The sequence below is a fragment of the Sparus aurata genome, chromosome 21, assembly GCF_900880675.1.
Source record: "Sparus aurata chromosome 21, fSpaAur1.1, whole genome shotgun sequence".
Lineage (NCBI taxonomy): Eukaryota > Metazoa > Chordata > Actinopteri > Spariformes > Sparidae > Sparus > Sparus aurata.
The window spans coordinates 18,536,769-18,559,291 of NC_044207.1; the positions used below are offsets into that span (position 1 = coordinate 18,536,769).

The 22,523-nt window shown below is 42.3% G+C and overlaps 1 protein-coding gene across 1 annotated transcript in view; it reads right to left on the reverse strand.

Moving 5' to 3' along the window:
• Nucleotides 1-1,917: 1,917 nt before the first annotated feature.
• The window catches only part of oprk1 (opioid receptor, kappa 1), a 52,760-nt gene continuing 32,154 nt past the window's right edge, over nucleotides 1,918-22,523 (reverse strand). The window contains exons 3-5 of the mRNA XM_030402541.1: nucleotides 8,996-9,269; nucleotides 6,650-7,002; nucleotides 1,918-4,868 (exon numbers count right to left, since the gene is read on the reverse strand). Of these exons, the coding sequence (XP_030258401.1) occupies nucleotides 4,330-4,868; nucleotides 6,650-7,002; nucleotides 8,996-9,269 (1,166 nt within the window). The 3' untranslated portion in view covers nucleotides 1,918-4,329. The remainder of the gene's footprint in view (nucleotides 4,869-6,649; nucleotides 7,003-8,995; nucleotides 9,270-22,523) is intronic.

Here is a 22,523-nt window from a genome sequence, read left to right on the forward strand (position 1 = left end):
TCAAATGACAATCTGACTTTGCTGATTTGAATAGATTAAACACGCAGTAATTGACTTTTTTGGCCAGCAGAAAAAAAGGTGAACATAGCAAAAACATATGAACTTCTTTCAGGGTGTTTCAGGGACATTTAGCTGCTGACCTCGTCCAAAGGTAATCCTGAGTCTTCCCTCTCCAAACTGGGGGCATATCAACTCGATAGTCTAAATACTGATACTAATGCACTGATTATGGTGCAAGTACCTCTTAAAAATACAAATTCAAATAAAAAAAACAACAAAAAAACAAAAAAAAACAAACAAAAAACAAAACAAAAACTTAACTATCATTAAAAGGAAAAGTTCACCCAAAAGTGAAAATTCAGTCAGTGTCTACTCAAGCCTCATGCCAATGGAAAATCAGGTGAATTCTTTGGGATCCACTAAACATTTCTGGAGCTTCACAGCAAAACAGTGTGGCGGCATTCTTTCTAAATAACTGAAGTAGATGGGGACTTGTTTTAAAATGTTAAAAATAACCAAAAAAATAAATAAATAAAACAGCTCCCTACAGCTCAAGATCCAAAATTCATTTGCTAAGATGTTATTTACACCACTTTTCAAGCCAAAATCTTCACTCTAGCTGCTGATCTAAAAGCGATACGGTGCACGGAGGAAGTTGCACCTGCTCGGCTGCACTTCAAGGCTGTGAATAAAGTCCAAATCAGTTTACTCTTCTGCAACCTGTGTCCCCTCAACAATAATTGTTAAATTCCAAGCTACAGAGCCACAGCAGCAGCAACACATACAGAAGCTCCTCACACAGTGTCTTAAAGGGATAGTTTGTGTTTTTTGAAGTGGGGTCATATAAAGTACATATCTATAGTCGATCTGTTCCCTACCATAATCACCGATCAGCGCAGCCTCAGTTTGGAGAAGCAGAGAGCCGCTCCAGCCCAGACGCTCAGCTTTGTACTGCAGTGAACGGGGTCCAGAGAAAAAGCGAAATTTAACCACCTAAAACAAGGCTGGCCTAAAAAAATCTATAACAGTTCAAGTGTACGTTGTATAGAGAAAATTCATACCGCTTTACATCGCCGTCAGACCGGCCTTTCTTTTGGCACTACATTTTCTCAACCTCCGTATCCCTACAAGTTGCGCTAATGCGTAGGGATATGGAGGTTCTATGGTCTGTGTCTATGAATGAAATTGTTAAGTTTAGTTTTTATCGAAAGTAAACCTCTCGTCCAGCAACTGGGCCTTGCACTGTATTTCGCCGCTCGCAGATCACCTGTGGCCCAGTTGCGCTAATGCGTAGGGATACGGAGGTTCTACGGTTGAGCAAAGGTAGTGCCAAAAGAAAGGCCGGTCTGACGGCGATGTAAAGCGGTGTGAATTTTCTCTATACAACCTACATTTGAACTGTTATAGATTTTTTTAGGTGAGCCTTGTTTTAGGTGGTTAAATTTTGCTTTTGCTCTGGACCCCATTCACTGCAGTACAAAGCTGAGCGTCTGGGCTGGAGTGGCTCTCTGCTTCTCCAAACTGAGGCTGCGCTGATCGGTGATTACGGTATAGGGAACAGATCGACTATAGATATGTACTTTATATGACCCCACTTCAAAAAACACGAACTATCCCTTTAATTTGCAGTCATGGCAAATTTCTCTACAAGGCCACCAGCAACAGAACGCCACACAATTAGCACAACAAACCTTGGACTTCTGCTTCTTCAGCCAGCGTGCTCACCATGGAAACACTAACTTTGTGCCTGCGTTGAATAGCATTAATAAAGGAGTGGAGAAAAACAGTGAATCATTTGGGGAGGTGGACTATGGTGTCATGGCTGTTCCGTGACACTATTCCATATCTTCATTGACACCCACCTGGATATCATTAAGGAGAGAAATTAAAACCCATTTTATCTTTAATGAAGCAAGCTCACATTTTACCACTTTATTGTACGTTAGTTGTGCTGTGTGTTGAAGCGCGTTTTTGACATTAAAAGCCTAAAGATACGGCAAAGATACCCAACAGATACAATGTCGAAAGCAGCAGCAGCACATTATACATGTATCAGACGATCGTTTGTTTATGAATACAATCAAGTCCATTGAGCAAGTTTCAGTATAAGATGACACACGTGCTGTAACCAAGCTAACAGTGGGATTTGAAGAGCTAATGCTACAGTAACATTAAGCAGTAAGCCCACCAGGATATATTTTTCAGAGCCATCACAGAAGTTGTGAAGTCGTGGCTAATTGCTGGTCTGTTACAGCAAGCAAAGTAGCTAAAGATAAGGCACACAAACAAAGGCACAAATACACATTTTCTGCTATTAACTACTGTATCAGATTTAGACGGATAAAGACATGAATGTTTAGCTTTACATTGAGAAAAAACAAACCACAATCCTTTCTGGTTTGATGCCTCTTATAATGCCACAATACAATAAGAAATAAAAAAAAATCACAGAAAATATTCGTTTTGCTGAGGGAAAGCCTAATTGTCATAAGGATAAACTCAAAAATGCATAGTTACCAAGTTGAAAATATAACACGTCGAGTGGAGATTTACTGTATATATCAACATCAAATTGCACAAACCACGGAAAGCCCTGTTGTGTAGAAACAGTATGTCAGCTGTTGCCTTGGAGCCCTCTGCCCAGTTTTTTTACATGTTCTAGTGTTTCAGACAAGGTGAGAACATGCCAGGTCGACGGCACTATGTACAACAATCGACATCTCCCCGATGAAACGTGGCGTCGCTGCGGGAAATGTTTAAAGGTGTGGATCAGTGTCGGACAAAAATAGCCTCCTAAAGCACAAAGTTCAGGTGTAAAGAGCGGTAGATGACGTTTGTCGGCCATCTTGTTGAGGAGATAATACTTTCATTCGGCATCGTCCTACAGAGGATGATCCCTGAGACGTTATTATATATATTCTACATGGTTTACAGCTAAAGTGAGGCTCTTTAAAGATATACAGACCATTCACAGATTTACGATACAGCAAAGCACAATTCACATAAAACGCCATCAGTTAAAAAACAATGCTCATGATGCAGTTGGTCTTTTAATACGTATGTGAGAACTACATTGATCACCTTCATGTAAAAGCCTATCGGGTTAATTTGCCGGTAAACAAAATGTGATCGAGCTATATGATAAAATACTTTTGGTTTGCCTTGTTTGCACATCATTTATCATCTTTTGATGTCAACGGTGTGGAAAATAACATTAGAATAAGAATTTAAACACATCAAGCGTCAGTTTTCTTCAGAAGGGAATTTATACATCATGAAACACCGTCATGTGATTTTGTATCTCGCTCGGCGCTGACGGCAGAGGACTTCTGTATGTAGACTAATCTAACCTTAATCTAAATTTCACGTTAAAGGATACATTCTCTTTTATTCTGTTTTTCTTTTTTTCTTTTTCTCAAAATGTTAACAAATCCCACAAAAGACCAAAAACAACAACATGTTAGTCTGACCTCTCCCCATTCATTCTCATTAAGGTCATAAATATGGTGGCCCTGAGGGTCAAAACACTTCAGGTTATAATACACTGACTATGGATAAGTCCCACATTCCAACCCAATTTTTAAAAAACCCAACCTGTCCCTTAAAAATGTCCCATGGAAGCCTCAAAGCATGCTTGAATGTATTAGTACTCTCAGAGTAGCATGCAGTCAAAACAGGAAATGACGTTGAAATTGTTGCCAGGGACTCTGAAATGCATTGTTTTTAGAAACAGTTTTGTTTTCTGAAAAGTTCTTTCCAAAATGCTGCCTTTTTTCTTGAATGTTGTGTTTCCTAAAATGACGTTGTGTTTTCAGAAAAATTGTTATGGTTTGTGAAATGCTTTGTTTTGTAAAAGGTTACTGCATTTTATGAAATGTCGTGTGTTTGAAACGTGTTTTCCAAAATGTCGCATCTTGTGAAATGTTATTCTGTTTTCCAAAGTATGGTGTTTTGATCGTCGTAAATCCTTGAAAACAAGAGGAAAGTGTGTATTTGTTGGAGTTTATTGAGTATTTCTGGTGGCAGGATGACATAGGCTATATTGGATTGTTGGCTCACAGATGTTTTTGATATATCTCGGTGAGGGAGTATCTTTTATCCTATTTTGTCTATACTGGTTTTGGTCTCTTCATGGGATTTGTTGACATTAAGAAAACTGTAAAACATTGTCTGATCTTCCTCTAAGCGACCACGTTTTGGATTCTCTGACAACATGCTGAATATATACAACTTTCCCTTTTCTTAGATGGCAGTGGTGATTTGAGTCAGTCCCAGGTCATTGGAGTCCTCCCAGCCCTGATAGAGCATAGAAGACATGTCCATGGCTAGTCATACGTTCCTGGCCTGCCTCGCGTTTCCCCGGCCTTCTGCAGGACACGAGTGGTCCCGCAGGGTGCTCCTCACCCGGCTCACCCCGTGTAAGTCTCCATGTCTTTGAGCCCCGGGGCAGCAAAAGTCTCTGAAGCACCTCTTGAAGTTCTCGTCCAGGAAGGCGTAGAGGATGGGGTTGAGGCTGCTGTTGGTGTAGCCCAGCGCCACGCAGAAGAAGTAGGCGGCCATGACGGCGGTGGTCTCGGGCACGTTGCCTGAAAGCGCCTTGACCAAGATGAAGATGTGGATGGGCGTCCAGCACACCACGAAGACCGCGACCACCACTAGCACGAGTCGAGTGATCCGGCGGAGGTTGCGGTCCTTCTCGCGTGAGCCAGACAGCAGGCGCACGCTCTTCAGCCGCAGGACCATCAAAGTGTAGCAGACGGTGATGATGATGACGGGCGCCACGAAGGCGAAGATGAAGACACAGATCTTCATCAGGGTGTCCCAGTAGATGTAGGGTTCAGGGAACTGTAGGGCACACTCTGTGGTCCCTGTTCAAACAGAGGTAACAGAACAAATCGTCCATTGAACTAACTGAGGCCAAGAGGGAAATCATTAGTTTGGGGACTGTGTAGGGAAAGTAATTGGATAAATGTTTTATCTGAAGTTCACCCTTTAAAAAAGCAAGAGGCAGTTCATTGGTTATACTTAAGTATCAAAGGTAATTTTCTGGCTGAAATTGTGCGTCGGTATCAAATGCACAAGTTTGATCATCCAGTTGCACCACTTTGGCTCTCGTGCAGCACGCAATCTGCAAAGTAACTAGTTAAAAACATATCAAATAAACGTAATGGAGTAAAAAGGCCTTAAAAAATGTGTAAATGTGAGTGTGAAATGAGTAAATGTGCCTAAAAATGTAGTGGAGTGGATGTAAGTACATGTAACTCAAAATTGCATTTGAGTAAATGTACTTAGTCACATTCTGTCACTGACTATAATGTACTTGAACGTAGCTTTAATCACATTTTAAGTGGTTATTAATGTGCAGCATTTGGCAGCAATTATAGCTTCTCTCTTCTCATGAAGACAAATTTAGTAAAATTATAACAGTGTCATCTTGTCAATCATGATCTGCTTTTACATCAGCCTGCGCTTACTGCGGATAATGATTGCTCCTCTCTTTCTGAATGTGTCTGCTTGTCGCAGTGTGATGTACTTGTTTTACTGTCGTCTTCTTTGTGTTCGTTTACTTTGTGTGTCCATCATGGATGCATTAGATACAGATTTATGCTTTATTTTCCTCTATATTTGAAAATTATTTTTTACAGTCTGTAGTATGCCCAGGCTGTTTATGGCCATGATAAGATAAGGGCACAAAACTCCTCTCAAAGCATGCTTCTTTACAGATTGGCTGTCTGTATCTGAGAGGAGGAGGAGGGTGAAGCAGGCGGATGAGGTGGGTTGCAGCGGTCGTGTGCAGTGGTCAGTGCTCTGTGAGTGGTAACAGTGTCAGTGAGGGCTGGCAGGTTTGGAGAGAGGAAACCAATTATGTCAGAGGATTTGTCTGTGATTTTCAGGAGGTTGTTTCTATTAGTGAGGGTGAGCAGTACAGGACGATGGGTTCAGTAATACTCCGGTGTGGAAGAAGCAGCAGACAGAGGGAGCCCTGATTTTACAGATATTTTACGATATTGTTGATCTTACAACTACATTACTGTGTTTGCAAACCACATATTAAATGTATATATACTTCTGAGAAATGCTAAGTAGGTAAGGCAACCACATGGTGCCACTGAACGGAAAAGCCAGTAGGATTCATCCTCTGGAAACCATGACTGCACTTATTGACTCTCAAGTGTCTGACCAATGGACAACGACATTCTAGCATAATGTCACATCCTCTGCATCAGATGCATTAAGGTTTTTCAGCCCATCTAATAGCTCTGGGTAAAGTGTACTGTGCATCATGGAGCGAAAAAATACAATCTACTAGACTGTTGCTGAAAGAAAAAAAAAAAACATCATTCAGGCTATATTCTCCATCCAGGAGGACTCATTATGTCTGTCCCTGCCTGTTCTAGTCAAGTAGCTGTAATGTAGGCTCTCATCAAACCTATAGAACCTCCTCTTCATGGAATTTGAAGGATGCTTCCCACAGCCAATTTAGATAATTCAAGGCGAGCACGCTGGGCTGCAGCGGGGCTTCAGGAGTGAAGTTGTCTTCAGCTCATAGAGGGTCTTTAGGAGGTGGAACTAACCAGATAAAACGTAATAACTAAAGATGGAGTCTAACAAGTGCGTGACAGCATGAATGTGTGCAAGGACATGGTACCGTTATTGGACTTGGTGCTGCCAAGTATCATGGCGGGGACGCCGGCAGCAGACGACAGCACCCAGATGATCACGTTGATGATCTTGGCCTTGACGGGCGTGCGGAAATCCAAGGCCTTGATGGGGTGGCACACGGCCACGTAGCGGTCGACACTCATCATGGTCAGTGTGAAGATGCTGGTGAACATGTTGTAGTAATCGATGGAGATGAAGACTTTGCACGCCACCTCGCCGAACGGCCAGGAGCTGAGTAGGTAGTCTGTGCTCTGGAAGGGCATGGTGGTGGTGACCAGAGCGTCGGCCACAGCTAGGTTGAAGATGTAGATGTTGGTGGCTGTTTTCATCTTGGTGTATCTATCGCATGGCGGAGGAATGAAAGAAACATGAAGAGGTTGACGCTTTGATGTTATTTGTTTCCCTTTTTGTTGTTTAAATCATTTCAGGTCTAGTATGGTTTAATGGCATCTAGTGGTGCAGTTACAGATTGCGACCAACTGAACACTGCTCATCTCACATGAGCTGGCTAAAAACATGAAAGGCCCTCTGATATGGTTATTTAGTTTGTCTCTTATGGGCTACTGTAGAAACATGGCAGTACAACATGGTGGATTCTGTGGAAGAATACCCCCCTCCTCTGTAGGTATAAAAGGCTCATTCTAAGGTAATGAAAACACAACAGTTCTAACTGATAGGTGTTTATTCATTAATGTAAACTTAACTATCAATACTGTACATCATTTCTGCCACTCAAACCTCCCTAAACCCAACACACTGGACCTTTAAATGGAAATTTGACAACAAAAATAGATATTTTTCCTCTTACCAGTAGTTCTATTTATCCATATATGGCTTTGGTCAGTTGGCAAGTTTTGAAGATATAGGTTGTAGGGATGTCTGCTCTCTGTCCAGCATAATGGAACTTGATGGTACTCAAAGTGTCAAAAAAATACTTACAAAAAACCCAACAACAATGTCTCTTTCTAGAAATCATAACCTTATAAGTCACCACGCAGAGGGAAGTGAAAGCCAACTTCTGTTGTGGCCAAACTGTGTATACATCATCACGTGACGCACTGGGGCCCAAAAATATTTGAGCCAGCTTAGATTTTGAAATTTTTTCTTTGTAGCGTCACAACCCCCGCAAAATGAACTTGAGCCATTCAGTCCAATTACATTTGGAAAGTCTAGAAAAGCCTTTTATGGTTATTTAGTTAGCCATGCGCTAAACCAGAAGTTAATCCCTATAGTCTCTAGTGAGCACGCTCTATGGGCCCCACAATACGGAAGATTTGGGTATTTTTATAGCCACTGAGCAGCGTCCTGAAGAGAGGCTAACCAGCTAGCTAACGTTGCAGATCAGAAGGACTCATTAGCGTTGACATGTTTAAATTTTGCCCACAGAGTTGATGCAGTAATACAGTTGGTGGGCGTAGTTTGGTAGAAAATAGTTTCTAGCCGAGCTGCAACGCTAGTGCTAGCTTAGTTAGACTAGTTAGCCAGCCTCTCGTACATCGGTAGATTCTGTCGTCCTTGAGACAAAATAGTTCCTACATGAAACTGCTCATGTCGAGATGATATTTCTGAAAAGAAAAAAAAAAATTCAGATGTGATTTCTTTTAGCGTTTTGAACACCACAAGGTGAGCACCATCTTGTTTTCTTATGATCCAGGGAGGGAAGACGCTCCAAAACTCGACAACTTACACCAAAACAGTCTTGATGGATGAACAACACTACAGGCTGGATGAAAATATCAATTTGTGATGTTTTGAGGTGAACTGTCCCTTTAAAAAAAAGGGAGCCAGGTTAATTAAATCACTTTCAGAGATAAGGGTTGTAGTTACAAGGGAGAACAGCTCTTTCCCTGAGCAAACACATTATAAACAGATCGACTTCGGCAGCCAAATTACTGAATACACACACAATGGAAAAAAAAAATCATTTTTTTCCCCTGTCATCTCTTGTTAAGTCCGAGGCTTTAATCACACCCCAAATGAGAAACAGAAAGATTTTTTTATGAGGCTTTAATCAGAACCTCACATGAAATGGAACAAATGAGCCAGGAGGGGGGAAATATTGACACTGCAAACCTTGTCACAGTATGTAAGGCTTTGTCCTCTCTACAGCTCAGGATGCTGGATTCAGGGCTGATAAAACACCTTGAAACACGCACCACGCAAAAACTCCAAGGAAACATACACGCAAACACATTCAATTAAACACTCACATCTTCTACTTTATCCCGGATCATCTCCATGTATGACTCCAGAATGAACAAGCATTTGCATTTCTTATTATTGACGAGGGCACATGCGGCACACTATGGATAATCTGACACAATCGGCTCACCTGATGATGACATACATCACCAAACAGTTGCCCGCCAAGCCCACCACGAACACCACGGAGTACACGGCGACTATGATGGGGATGATGGGCGACATGGGCTCGGGCTCCGCGTCCCAGGTGCCGTTGGGCGTGTAGTTGAAGACGTCCGACAAGCCGGGTTGCCAGGTGAAGTTCGGGTTGCACTCCTCCGGCTGTCCCGAGGGACACTTGTCCTCCTTGTAGATGTGCACCACGCCGCTCTCCATGGTGCTGACCCCGCCGCCCGCGCGTAAAACTGACCGCTCAACAGAGAGAGAGAGAGATGGAGAGAGAGAGAGAGAGAAAGAGAGAGAGAGAGAAGACACAGCTGGATTTTCCTGATGAACTGCCACAAAAAACAAAAAAACAAACAAACAAAAAAACACACGGAGAGCAGACGTGTCTGTCAGCACAGTGACAACAGGAGCGCAACAGCCCCGCAGCTCAAGGACGCCGTCAACAGACGCGCGTAAAAACACACCGCCTTACCTGTTTTTCCTTTTACCTCTGCGGCGCTCTTCACACCGCCCACCACCCCCACCAAAAAAAAAAAAAAAAAGTTCGTCCACTCGCAACAGAGAATGATGAGGGTGAGTTTCTCAGAGGAAATCTTCTTCAAAAATTCAGATGTTGGACAATATGGCACAAGCAAGAAAAAAAAAGGGGAAAAAAAAGGTTTTCTGGACAAAGTTGTGGACGAGCAGAGAATCCGCTGCCTGTGCCACCGCTGCGCCCCCAGAAGGTGCGCGCTGGAAGCCCGCACTGCTCATCCAGTGACATCAGAGGCTGGACACGTATGACAAGGCTCTCACACGGTGTGCAATCTCAGTCAGCTGGAGGTACAGTGACTGCATGCATGTGGTTGTTTCTTGGTAGACGCACCGCTGGTGACCCTGTGACCACTGGAACACCTCTGTGAACACCTTATTCATTGATTTATGTATTCATTTATTTTTTATCATGAGTTCACAAATGACCTGCAGGAAAGGTAGTCTAGGGATTTCATTGCTAAATCACCTGCAGTTTATTTTACTCATTCCTCGTTCAGTCGACAAAATCAGAATGAATTCCCAGAGCCCGGAGTGACATCTTCACATTGCTTCTTTTGTCCAAACGACAGTCGACAACAGGGATGAAAGGATGTAAGATTTTTGTATAGAAATAATAATAATAATAAAAAACAACAACCGTGAACATCCTCACAGAAATTTAATTGATTCATTTACTCACCAGGACTGAAGGCTCAACTATCACCAACACAACAAGCTATACAACATGAAGATTTACACTTGATTCCCAACCAATCCTTTACTTTACATGATCCATGATTACCTTGATAATCTAAAGAAACATTATGTAGAAATGGGCATTTTGTGGGATTTGGTGCCCACCCACAGTTTTCTGAGTGCAACACCACCGTCGTAACAACAGATCCCAGGTGCGTAACAGTTAGACATAATGTAGGTGCTAACTCATCACGTCATAACAATGTTAAGTGTCAAAATCATTCTGAAGCTGTTATTTTTAGGTAAAATGAAAAAAAAACCATAATGTTGCCTTAAGATTATTATACTTTTTTTAATTTAAAAGGATGTTGTTCACCACAGTTGTTCTTTTAAAAGTAGACTAAAACATCTTTTGGCACAAGCATTTGGATTCTTTGGAACAGGGAGCACTTTATTAAAGACTTGTTATCATTATATCATTATTCCCTCTTAACAATAATAATAACAACAATAACACCTTTTCATCTGATTCCTTTTTTATTGTGTTAGCTTCTCATCTTACCTGGTTTTATTGTATTTCATTGTAATATATAAACAATAGTCAAACCTGCATCTGGGTTTTCCGTCAACTAGCCACAACTGCAGGTTTTCTTTTGTTTTATTAGCTTTTGTTTGTCTTTAACTGAACTCATTGAAACCCAAGATCCCTCAGTGCACCTTCAACCATTTCATTTAACTAGGAACTTGAGAGGATTGTCAAAGCATCATTATCCCCTGAAGAGGGATTTCTTTTTTGTTGTTTCTTCTTTATTCTAATTGCATTTTAGTTTTCGAAATGGGTGTAATTTAGTAAAATATCTCAAAGAGACCTGCCTGTGTGTAAACACAGAGGGAGTTACAACAGAATCAGCTGTGGTCCAGTACATAACAAAAGAAAGGTGACTGCCAAATGTTGGAGATCCTGGGGAAGAGGCTTTTTTTTTTTATCGTAATCATCCAATTATTAGTGGGTTGTGGGTTGGGGCTGGTTTGTAAGCATTGTACTGCCACTATTACCACATATGTACAGTATTTGATTTTTATTTGTATTTCTAAAGGTGCTGTTTGTAGAAAAGTCCATTTTTGAGTCTCATTCCCAACTCGTCAGAAACTGGGAACTTTGGGATGGCGGATGACCAAAGCATCAGTTTTTGACCGGTTTGGGGATGAGACCCAAAAATCGACTTTTCTTACAAATGATCAATGTGCTGTATAAATAAAACTGACTTGACTAAAAGCAGATGTCTGTGACGCAATAAACTGTTTGTTTCCCGACAAAATGCAGCCCGACATGATGTGATTCCAGGATGATTTGGTGCCGTTTGAGTAGTTGTAAGCATATTTTGATAAACGTATATAATAGTATAACTGTGAATTGCTAAAATGTTGGGCGGGATCATCAGGACATTAAATGTCCATTTACTATCACGAATAACAAAGAAAAGCAGCAAATTCTCAGATTTAAGGAGCTGGAACCGGCAAATGTCTGACATTTTTATCAAATCGGTGTGCCGTCAAGTTTCTTTTGCTCAACTAACTGATCAACTGTCCAACAATGTCCAAATCAGTGCTGCTGCAGGATGTTTGTCCTGTCAGAAGTTGAGGAGGTGTAAAGTAAAGACGCTTAGCAGCGGCCTTGGGTAAGTTCCAATAGCTCGGCATTATAAGCAATGAGGAGAACGACGTGGGCAGGAATGAGCACTATCACATGACCTCCCTGCTCCATTTTGGTCAGCGGTCGAAGAGAAGCTGTTCACATCTCTCCTTCAGTCGTCCTCAGCGACACCAAATGCGGCGGCACAGAGAGCTCCAAATGAAGAGAAAATTGAGCTCTAAATAAAGAAAACACCCCATGTTGACTTAAACCACAGGCTATTCCTCCCTAACCAGTCTCTGTGGTTCTTCCCTCCCAGCAGATACACAACAGATTTCTAGGAGCAGTAATTAAGCGGGAGCTGTTTTTCTTTCCCTCCTTTCATGCACTAACACTCGTTGCTTAGAGACCCATCATGGCCAGGTGTTGCTTGAGTGACAGAGCCTGTTTGTAGGTGTGATGCTATTGTTAAAGGGCCGTACCAGGCCGGACTTTGTTTGTCGGTACAAATATTTGATTCGACTTCGGTGAGGTCCTTCCTCAACCTTGAACTGGCCATAATAATTCACATCTTTACTCTTTCGCGAGAGCCGCCGGCGGAGGAGAAAATACAGTGACAGTGTTTACCCTCGGCCCTAATAACACAGCAGCTGCAAAGGTGTGTTTGCACACAGATACAATCTGCTGCTCTTCCTCTGGCACTTGAAACAGGTCGTTTTATTTGAGTTCCAGAGGAGGAGAGGAAACGCTTGTTATGTGGCCTCGAGCAAATGAGGCCGCGGATACGTTTTGCATTTTGCCGCCCTTTGCATAATGACCTCTGAGGTGCTGGCTACTCATTAAAAAGCGTTTCGATTAATGGTTTCGCGATGAAGTTGGAGCCCGATCGTTTCACACTTGAAGGGATACTGTGTTATCGTGGGACAAACCTTTGTTTTGAGTTTTCTCAAAGGACTGCACAATGAGACGGGCTGTTCAGGGTTTTTCAAGAGTGCTTCATCGGATGATCACAGTCTCATTTTGGTGTGTTTCATTTATTTTGGCCCTCGACATGTATTATTAGGTTTCTGTAGACCCCCTGAACATTCATTGCCATGTGCTGCCTCGACAAAAGAAGGGACCCGCCTCAATTTGCGAGCAGCTCTCCCAGATAAAAGAAGCTCTCTCCGACAGGGGCAGAATAAGGATTTCACAGACAGGAACACTTCCCCTTGTTCATTTGATGCTACTAGTATATTATTGATCAAACTTCAAAATATCTGCCCACCTTCCTACGCTCGGCCAGACCTGTTACACAAGGGAAACAATGCTGCTCGCTGGGTACGAAGCTGCACAACTTACACTTGATTCAAGCCTAGAGGTCATCACCTTGTTTGAGAAACTAGTGCAGTGCCCATAAGAAAAGTGTATTCCTATAAAAGAAGTGGGAGGTTAAGCAGCTTTTTCATGGATGGCCAAATGAGGCTGTGTTTGAAGGTGGGACGTCAGGGATATTTTGGTTTGTTGTGAAATCCGATATTCCAGGGTATAATTGGCTGTTTTTGACTATTTTTGATTTTGCCATTATATTTCACCTTAAAAGCTATTTACTTGGTGTCATTATTTTCAGCACAACCTCACGTGTGACTGTACAGTTCTTTTTTCATTTTGACATACTGTATTAACACAATGGACCTAAAATCACAAAAAAACATAAAATCCGAGTAGAAAAAGTTAGATTTTTTTACTGTGAAAACCACAAATATGTTTAACAAACCATTTCTTTTTTTTTTACTTATAATGCATATATAAATTGTTGTTTGCTAAATTTGTGCATACATTTTAAAAATGTACAGTTAGATGTAACTATTTACATTTAAATGCAGGCAATGCTCAGGTCTGCCTGAGCTCCTTCCAGCTGAATAAATAGCTGGACTGCCTGCTCCACATTCAGCTTCTCCTCATTCTGACTCATTAAACAAAAAACCGACTCCACTACACACTAAACACACTACACCAAACACTACATAACACACTAACTACACACTCCAAACACGCTAAATGTCACAAATCTCTCAACTCTCAATATCAATGTCTACACACCGACCGTCGTTGCCTGTCAATCATCCGCCTAGGTCCCTCCCACAACTTCCTGTTCCTCAACAACCAAACTTGCTGCTTGGACACTTTCGTGACAAAAGCCCGTTTTTACCATTTCTTCCTGCACCAGACACAAAGCGAACGTGACGGCAATGTTCGCGAAAAAGCGTGGCGGACATTATTTACCCTAGGTCCGGTTTTGGACATGCCGATGCGTCCGGTCCGTCGCCTCGGGAGGTGGGCCGTGTAGCTAGCGGCTAGCGGCTAGCAGCTAGCTAGCGGCTAGCTACACACGAACATCCACAGATTCCAATTCCACTTTGTTGTCCGCGCGTCTCCGGATCTCCTCAGACCCGAACAGACTCGGTCCGGACTCGTTTAATCTCATTAATCCACAACAGTCAGTTTAGATGCACAGAACAGAACAGAACGGACCGAACCGCCGGCAAAATCCCGGTCCAGCTCGCGCCGCTGCAGGTATAAATCCACTTGTTTCTTCAGGTATGTCGTGGGCTTGAGCTCTGCAGTGATTGGCTCTAGTGCGCACGTGGCCACGGTGTGCAGTGATTGGCTCTGGTGCGCACGTGACTGTGGTGGCTCTGGTGGACAATGCTCGGTGGAATTTGTAAAGCATTTATGAAATAATTTATTCACGGTATCATTGCAGTCCAAACAAATGCTTAGATGCACACCACTGAACCACGCAGCAGCCATGTTGAAAGTCTCAGGTCAGTGTGATCCTTATCCGCAGAGATATTTGACCAACAGACACATACACACACACACACACACACACACACACACACAGACAGAGATTCCTTGTATTTATAGATAGATGCACCAAAACAGAAGAACGCCCATGTTCCTCAAAAAGAAAGAATTAGCAGAGGAGAACTGGGCATGACACTGACAGTGAATCAAGGAATGAAACAACAAGGAATCGTTAACAGATTTTTATGGTGCCAGCCAGCTGAGACCGCTGCAAAGCAAAATAACGCTGTTCCAGGCAGAGTGTGAAACCACTGGGAAACGGAAAACAAAAACAAATATTTTCCAGTTGTTTTTGTGGCTCCCAAAACATCAGGGCCATGCAGAGACCTTCAGAGGGGCCGCTGCTCAATGTTAAAAAGGGGGCACATGGAACTGGAGATGAATTGATCGAAAAGATATTAATCGACAACTCGTTTGATAACGGATCCTTTTGTTTCGGTCAAACATTTGTTGGCTCCAGCTTCATCTCTTTTTTGTTTCAAACGCCTCTTCACAAGGCATCTCTGCACGTTGAATGGTATGTCACGATAAATTCACAAAATTAGGATAATCGATAATGATAAACAATAAAAGATACACACGGTTAAAGCTGTGTAAGTTGCAAATTGAACTACCGATGACACAATGATATATCTGAAGCGGCTTTAAATCCAAATTCTCACCACAGTTTTGTCACGCATGAAATAGAAAACTGAACCTTTATAAAAGTAACAACATAAAAAAAAAAAATAAAAAAAAAACGTTTCAACATATCCACTGTTTCCCAGGCTTACATAGCCCACTTTTGTTCTGACGACTGGGTTGCCTATGGTTACCTCTTAAAGATAGGACTCATTGCAGTGTAGTGTCATAGTCAAGACTTAATCTGGTACACAGCAGTTTATTTATTCCAAAGAGGTATTTCTCTCAAAGGTTTGGAGCGATATGCGTCACATTCAGGTTCCAATCTGGTCCTCTCTGTTCGCCGCACAGGATTCGGTTATCTGTTCCTAAGGATGAGATGTGATTTTTTTTTTGTTGTTGTTGCGTTAGTCGAAGATTGCACTCATTAAGATCCTTGTGCAATCACGGCGGCGCTCATAATGTCTCATTTTTCCTAATATTTATATTCATCACAGCGCTTTGTGAGAAATCTCCAGAGCGGGTGAGAGAAGACAGAAAGAGGGGTTAAATGGCCTTTGTCCGTCACCTTCCAGTAAACATCTTTTACAGTAACAAAAGGCTTGTTTTCAAGCTGTACGAGAGCACATTTGTGAGGGTTTTTGAAAGTTGTTTTTTTTTGTCTAAAAATAAGAGGACTTTCTTTGAGTAAGCATCCTCTCAGGTAAAGCCCCCAGAAGACTACAATCTTCTTAGCCGCAAGGGCTTTTTCTCAGAGACGATCACAAACAACCAATGCAGTCCTGCATTGTCCGGTCACCATGTGCCACTTCTTGTGCAGTAATGATCTATTCAGCCAGAAATGTTTGCATGTGGAGACCACGGCGCAAAACATCACATACATAAGAGCGTCCATAATTGCACCCTCCATGTTGGTGGGTCCCGCGTGTGAGAGCGGCTTTGTATGCAGACGCCGTTCCGCCCGCACCACAGATCATCACCTTCAGCCACAGGTAACCAGATGGTGTGGTCACTTCAGGAGTGTCGGTGTCTGCTCTGGATGAAAATGACTTGGTTTGTGAAAATGTGACCAGTGAATATGTGTTCCTTTTTCACTTTGGGAGGCAAAAAACCCCCATTAAGCTGCAGTTTGTTTTTCTGCACCAAGGACAACAAGTTGGACCATTTTTCTTTAGTCCGTATTGTTTTGTTTTTTTTAGACGAGAGTCACAGTGTTACAGCGTCGAGCGACATGGACATTTCGTTCAAATCTGGCAGTTATTGAAAGAGCGGACAGCGTGCAAATATTCATTCAGATGCTGAAAAACAGTACGAACCTAGAATTACAGGATGTGACTGTTGTGATAATGATGGTCTGGTGGCTCGAGCGTTCACCTTTATCTTACAGTTTAGAGACAATGTTTCACCTCTCAACAACACCTTTTCTTCCCTTCCTTCTTCAAGTGTGCGGGAACCCTTTTTTTAATTACAATGTGAGAGAATACTGTACATGTGTTGGCATATGTCATCTGACGGTTGCTATGGTGCTCATTTAGACACATGGAGACAAATGATTCTATGACAATGACTCTTTCATTAATTAGTTAAGGCTTTGTTAATCAGTCAGTTTAAGTTTAACATACAGAATACTGACTTTATAAAGTTGAGGTCTGGCATTTTAGTAAATTATTACCCATTCACACATCCAGCAAACACAGAGCGCCATTTTAATTTATTCGGAGTCGCATAAGCCCCGTATTCACTCTCCTTCTGGCTCAGTTTTGGCCTCCACCACCTCCATTTTAGTCGCTGAGCTCAACACCGGCTAGTCAGCTGATCTCTCTGTCTATGATTTGTTAAGAGGGCAGTGTTCACCAACTGATGCAGGAAACATGGTTGAAAAGAGCGGTGAACCGAACCCCAACAGTCAAATTGAGGCTCATAGCACCAAAACAATCAGCTGAGAGATGCTGAAAAAAAACAAAAACAACGCTCCACAGGGCTGAGAGTTGCTCGATGAGTCTTTGTCACTATCAGAGACCCCATTGTTCATGTTCTGATATTGATTTGTGCAGCTTTAAAGGTGTAATTTGTGAGAAATGGCCAGAATTTGAAGGTAGTTTCAAAACTGTATGGGGGCAGCGTAACCATTTACTGCTGCTCACTCCTTCTATCGCTACCTTTGGCTATTGCTGCACATTTATCAAGGAGCTCAGGTGCGGCTGTACACTGGACTGGGACTGAACACAGCCTCTGAGACCAACAGTTTGAAGACACTACAGAGGTCATTTACAGGAGCTTTGACCAGGACTATGAATTCGGGTATGAGATGACATGGCTGGCGGCGACAGGAGAGGCAAGAAGCGGCAGAGGAGCAGAGTCGGAGAAAAAGGCGTGTAGAATCTGAATATACTCAAATCGTATCTCACATGTGTATCTTGTTACCACTTTAATGATTCATTCTTGGATAATGCGTATTGATTTGGGGATTAAGAAACAAATCGTGGGAAGTGACTTCACTGTACATCAACAGTGCCACCGGTCAGGAGTCGCATTAAGTAAATGGATGACTGTCCCCCCCCAGTGCTGTGCAACCTCGAGGTCACAGTCACAATGGAGTGATTCAGCCACACTCCAGGAACTACATATCATTTTAACCAGCTCCTACTCAACAGGCAGCTCTCATGAGAACAAGTTGTTCTTCGTGAGGAGTGTGCAGCACTGCCTGAAACTCCAGCCGGGTGTGACTGCGAAAAAAAAACCCAGCAGGAAAAATGATTATGGGGCACCTGCACTCGGTCATGAGCGATCGGAAGTCCACCTCTGAGAACATGGGGAATTGGATAATTCCAGTGCCCACGCGGCACGGTTGATTTCACAGCACAAAGATAACAGGTATCCACAGACAGGAGCATCTTTTTCAGGCTCGACGGCGGGCGGTAAATACTCTGGTATTTGTGATTCTCCTCGGTTGCAGCCTAAACCCGAGCTTCACGCCGCATGGCGGTTGGCAGAGCCTTGTTTTGATTGTCACTATGGGAACGGACAGTCTCTGACCCATAGTTACAGGAGCAAAGGGATTTGATCGATGAAGCACGGCTACAATGCTCTCCTCTCGGGGAGCTAATGTGGCGGTCTAGGCGGAGGGAGAAGTGAGAGACAAACAATTAGGACGCATGAACCAGGAACTTGTCTTTTAATTACCTGAATATTCATGAAATCTTGACACGAGACTCCTCTGTGGGCGATGGGGGACAGGGCTGAATAGAGATGAAACGTGGCCTGAGGGGGGATCCATCTATAAAGCCACCTCGGAGACTGACTGCGCACACAAACAGACAGTTTCATCCTCTGCCTTGACCCTGAACAGCAATTGTGGATAGCATACTAAAAAAGGCAGTGGGGGAAGAAAAACCATCTGTTTCAGGGTCCAGAGTTCAATCAGCTGTTGCAGGTGAGCATGCACGAGGACTGCAGAGTGCCAGCCACTGTAAACAGCGCTGGGAGAGCAGAGCAGGGGCCGGGCAACTGCAGCCGGACGCACTAAGCCTCTGCATCAATATTGACTCTGTGTACATCCCAGCTCTCCAGACCTTTTAGATGTCAAAGCACGGGGGATGAGTGCATCAGAGTTTGAAAAGACTGAAAACCTGATTTGAATGCTTGATAATGAACTTCAAGGACAGCTACGTGGTTGTAAAAAAAAAAAAAAAAAAACTGTAGGTGGAGGCTCTTTATACGCAAGGTTGAGAGCTGATTCTCAGAAGAACACTGAGTTCTAGCAGAACTGCGTTCTCGATGGTTGGATGCTTCAGTTCAGATTTAACGTGTAGGAGAGGATGAATTCCACGGAGGATTCAGTGTTGGAAAACATGCTATTTCTTCCTCGTGGAGTTTGACTCAAGTGCTGAAGGCATCTGGAAGCAGAATACCCGCGGGCACGCTGCTGCCAGCCCGGCCTCCTGGCTGTCGACGCGGCTGCGAGTTCGGCCGACAGTAGCTGTCGTAAAATACTAATGTCCCCAAAGTGAATGTATGTCTACAGCAAATGGGAACTTTTTCATGATTGGTTAGACATAATGTAAAGAATGTAGAAAAGTTTCAGTGGAGTCATACAGCTCACCTGGTGTAATCCAAGTCTCCAGAAGCCCCACGATCCCAAACTGATTTGAGAAGGTGTTATTTACACTCTTTCTTTGAGCAAAAATCTTTACTTTCGGTGCTAAGCTAAATGTGTTAGTTTGCACCACATCTGAAGTGGGTGCACACAAGCTTGAACGCACATGCAGGGTGTAAATAGCTTCTTTTCCATCAGTTTGGATCTCAGGGCTTCCAGAGACTTGGATTACACATGTAAGAGCCTGTACAGCTGTGTGTATTTTTTATGTTTTAAAACAAGTCCTCGTCGTCTACTTCAGTTGTTTAGGAAAATCCTGCAACGCTGCTTTGCTGTAAATCGTTTTGTGGACTATGGAAATTTACCGAACTTTCCCTCAGTGTGGTGGTGAGTAGATAATGACTGTGTTTTTATTTTTTGGTGAAAAAACCCCCCAACTTGGTCAGGATCGGGAAAAGATCATATAATGGCTTTAAATACCTGTTTTGGTCGCCACAAATGCAGCTGCAAAATGTCTTGACGGCTGCAATAAACTGCCTGGTTTGGTTTGGTCGAGGTGCTCTCTGACATTAACGTCTCATCATTCACACATTCACCCTGTCATGATGCGACCTTGGCCGTGTCACCTATTCAAAGAGGGATTGTGCACATTTATAACAACAGGAGTCCAGGTTACTCAGATACATCACAACGTATCAACACTGCATGTGAACGACATCACATTTTTGACATTATTCAGGAATACCCGCTTTTTGTGTGTGTGTTGGTGTTTTTGCCTGCATTACCCAAAATGCCTCGCAGCCATTCGTGTTTGTCATGCTAGTTGCAGCTATGGTATGAAGCTGCTAGCCTCTAGCGCAGATGAGGAGCGGGCTACTGTGGTTGCTAAACTCATCTCTAACTCCACACCATCTTTATTTCCCTTTAATTTTTGTATTTGTAGTCTTCAGTGCCGGCTGACACGGACTCATGTGGCATGAGTGACTTGAGGGGTTATGATCATATTTTTATGCAGCTCCCTCTGGACACTACAAAGGGCTTCATTCAACTGCTTTTCAAGACTTTGATGTATACAATCAGTGAATTTTCCTTTTATCATTCACGCAGCACATTATGAGTAAATGCCCATTAGCACACAACATACTGAAAATGTGTCTGCGGCAATTACATTGTATTTATTTTACCGTCTCTGTCTGCAGCTGTCTGAATTTATATGCTCATGGGGACTGTTAGGCGAGTTATGCAAAGCTAAACAAGTAATTATTCAGAGTGAGCGAGAAAAGAAACCAAACAAGAATAATCATACCCGTGGCTTTCCATACAAATGTGTTCTTTCCAAAATACCGCACTGCTCCTCTTGGAGCCGTAAAGAAAAATCTAATTCACCACTTGAACAACAGGTGGAAATTGGCGTTACGTAAAACTTTAAAACCGACTGTTGGTGCTGAATGAGCAAAAAGACTGACGAATAGCATCTGTACAGTCAAGGTCAGATGAGAGGAGGTCAAACACCTCCAGTTCCACTTAAGTTCCGATGGGAGAACACAGAACTCACCAGGGCAGTTTGTTCAGAACAGCAAGTCGTGGTCAACAGGAAGCTTATGCATGTTTATTTGACAGTCGAAGCCTTGACACAGCCTCTCTGAAAATTGTCATATTGTTCCATTTTGAACGAAGAGTTGTTTCACTGTGTGTAGTTTTATTCTATCAAAACCTTCTTGCATGTGTTTCTGCAATCTTCGAAGGATTGGACCAAGATGGTGACAAAGATCTGACACCGAGTTATTCTCAAGAATTCAGAAAAAAGTCTGGAGAGCTGTGTTTTTTCCCCCTCAGACAGGGCGACAGAGTTGTAGAAGTTGTTGGATGTGTAAGTAGGATGGCTCAATGAATTGTTTGGACGACCCATCACGATTTCTTCCAGGCCAAGTTAGCATCACGAACAGTACAAAACCCAAAGGAATCCATTGTAAAATCTTGTTAGAGTAAAGAAACCAGTAACTACTCACATTTTGGAAACCGACTGAACGACTCAGAACAATTAACTGATTGATGAAAGTGCTGCTGATTCATTTTCTGTTGATTGATAAAAAATGAAAGAATTTCAAAAGAAAAACTATTTCCTCAAGTGGGGCCAATTTCTTAAGTACACCTACAATCCAATGTGATCCATTACAAGTGTGTGAAGTGTCATGTAAATAGATATCAAAATTCATAATTAATCATTCAATAAAAAGCTGCATTCATAAATGAGTAAACTAGTTTATTAATCTATAAATGAATTACATGTATTCATGTTTTTTTTTAAGAAATGCTTATTGACCATTTTATGTTGTTTTTGGGTTTCCGTAAGTTCTACTTTTTATATTGCCTATAATGTTAGGTGTTAATTCAATTACACAGAATGTTTTAGTTTTTTATGGAACCGGACTGGATTATACTTAGTCGTTTCTTTTATTTTGTGTGTAAACAGGGACAGAACGTGTGAGACTGTAAGCATTTTAGTATCAACAAAAACTGTACTGACTTTGTAAAGTTAAGATTTAAGGCAGAGCTGTTTTATTGAATTGTATTGGATTTCAGAGGTTTACCTAATTAACTGTGATATTGTTATATAACTGTCAAAGTGACGTTGATTCCCATGTTGGAGGTACGTGTGTTTGAAATAGGCCATCATCTTCTGTTCTGAATTACAAAAATAAGTCTTCAGTTTGTGGACAAGAATAACAAAAATAAAAATAAAAAACTACCTCTGCATAACCTCCATTTTTCACGGCTACACAACAGATCTGACAATAAAAAATACTTAATTACTCTTACACAAGCTATTTGCAACTCCCTACTACAGGCACAGTTGAAGGACATTTTCCCTATTGAAGGCTACATTCAGCTTCAGCCTGCAGACAAATGAGAGTTAACAGGCACAAAAACACTTGGAAAAAAAAAAAAGGGGGGGGATTGTAACTCAGCCTCAGTCCTCCTGACATGTGCTGCTGTCGATCAGCACGATAGCAGCCACGTGATTTCAGTGCGATAAGAAAACTCAATTATCTCATCACGCTAATCTCAATAAATCTCTTTGTT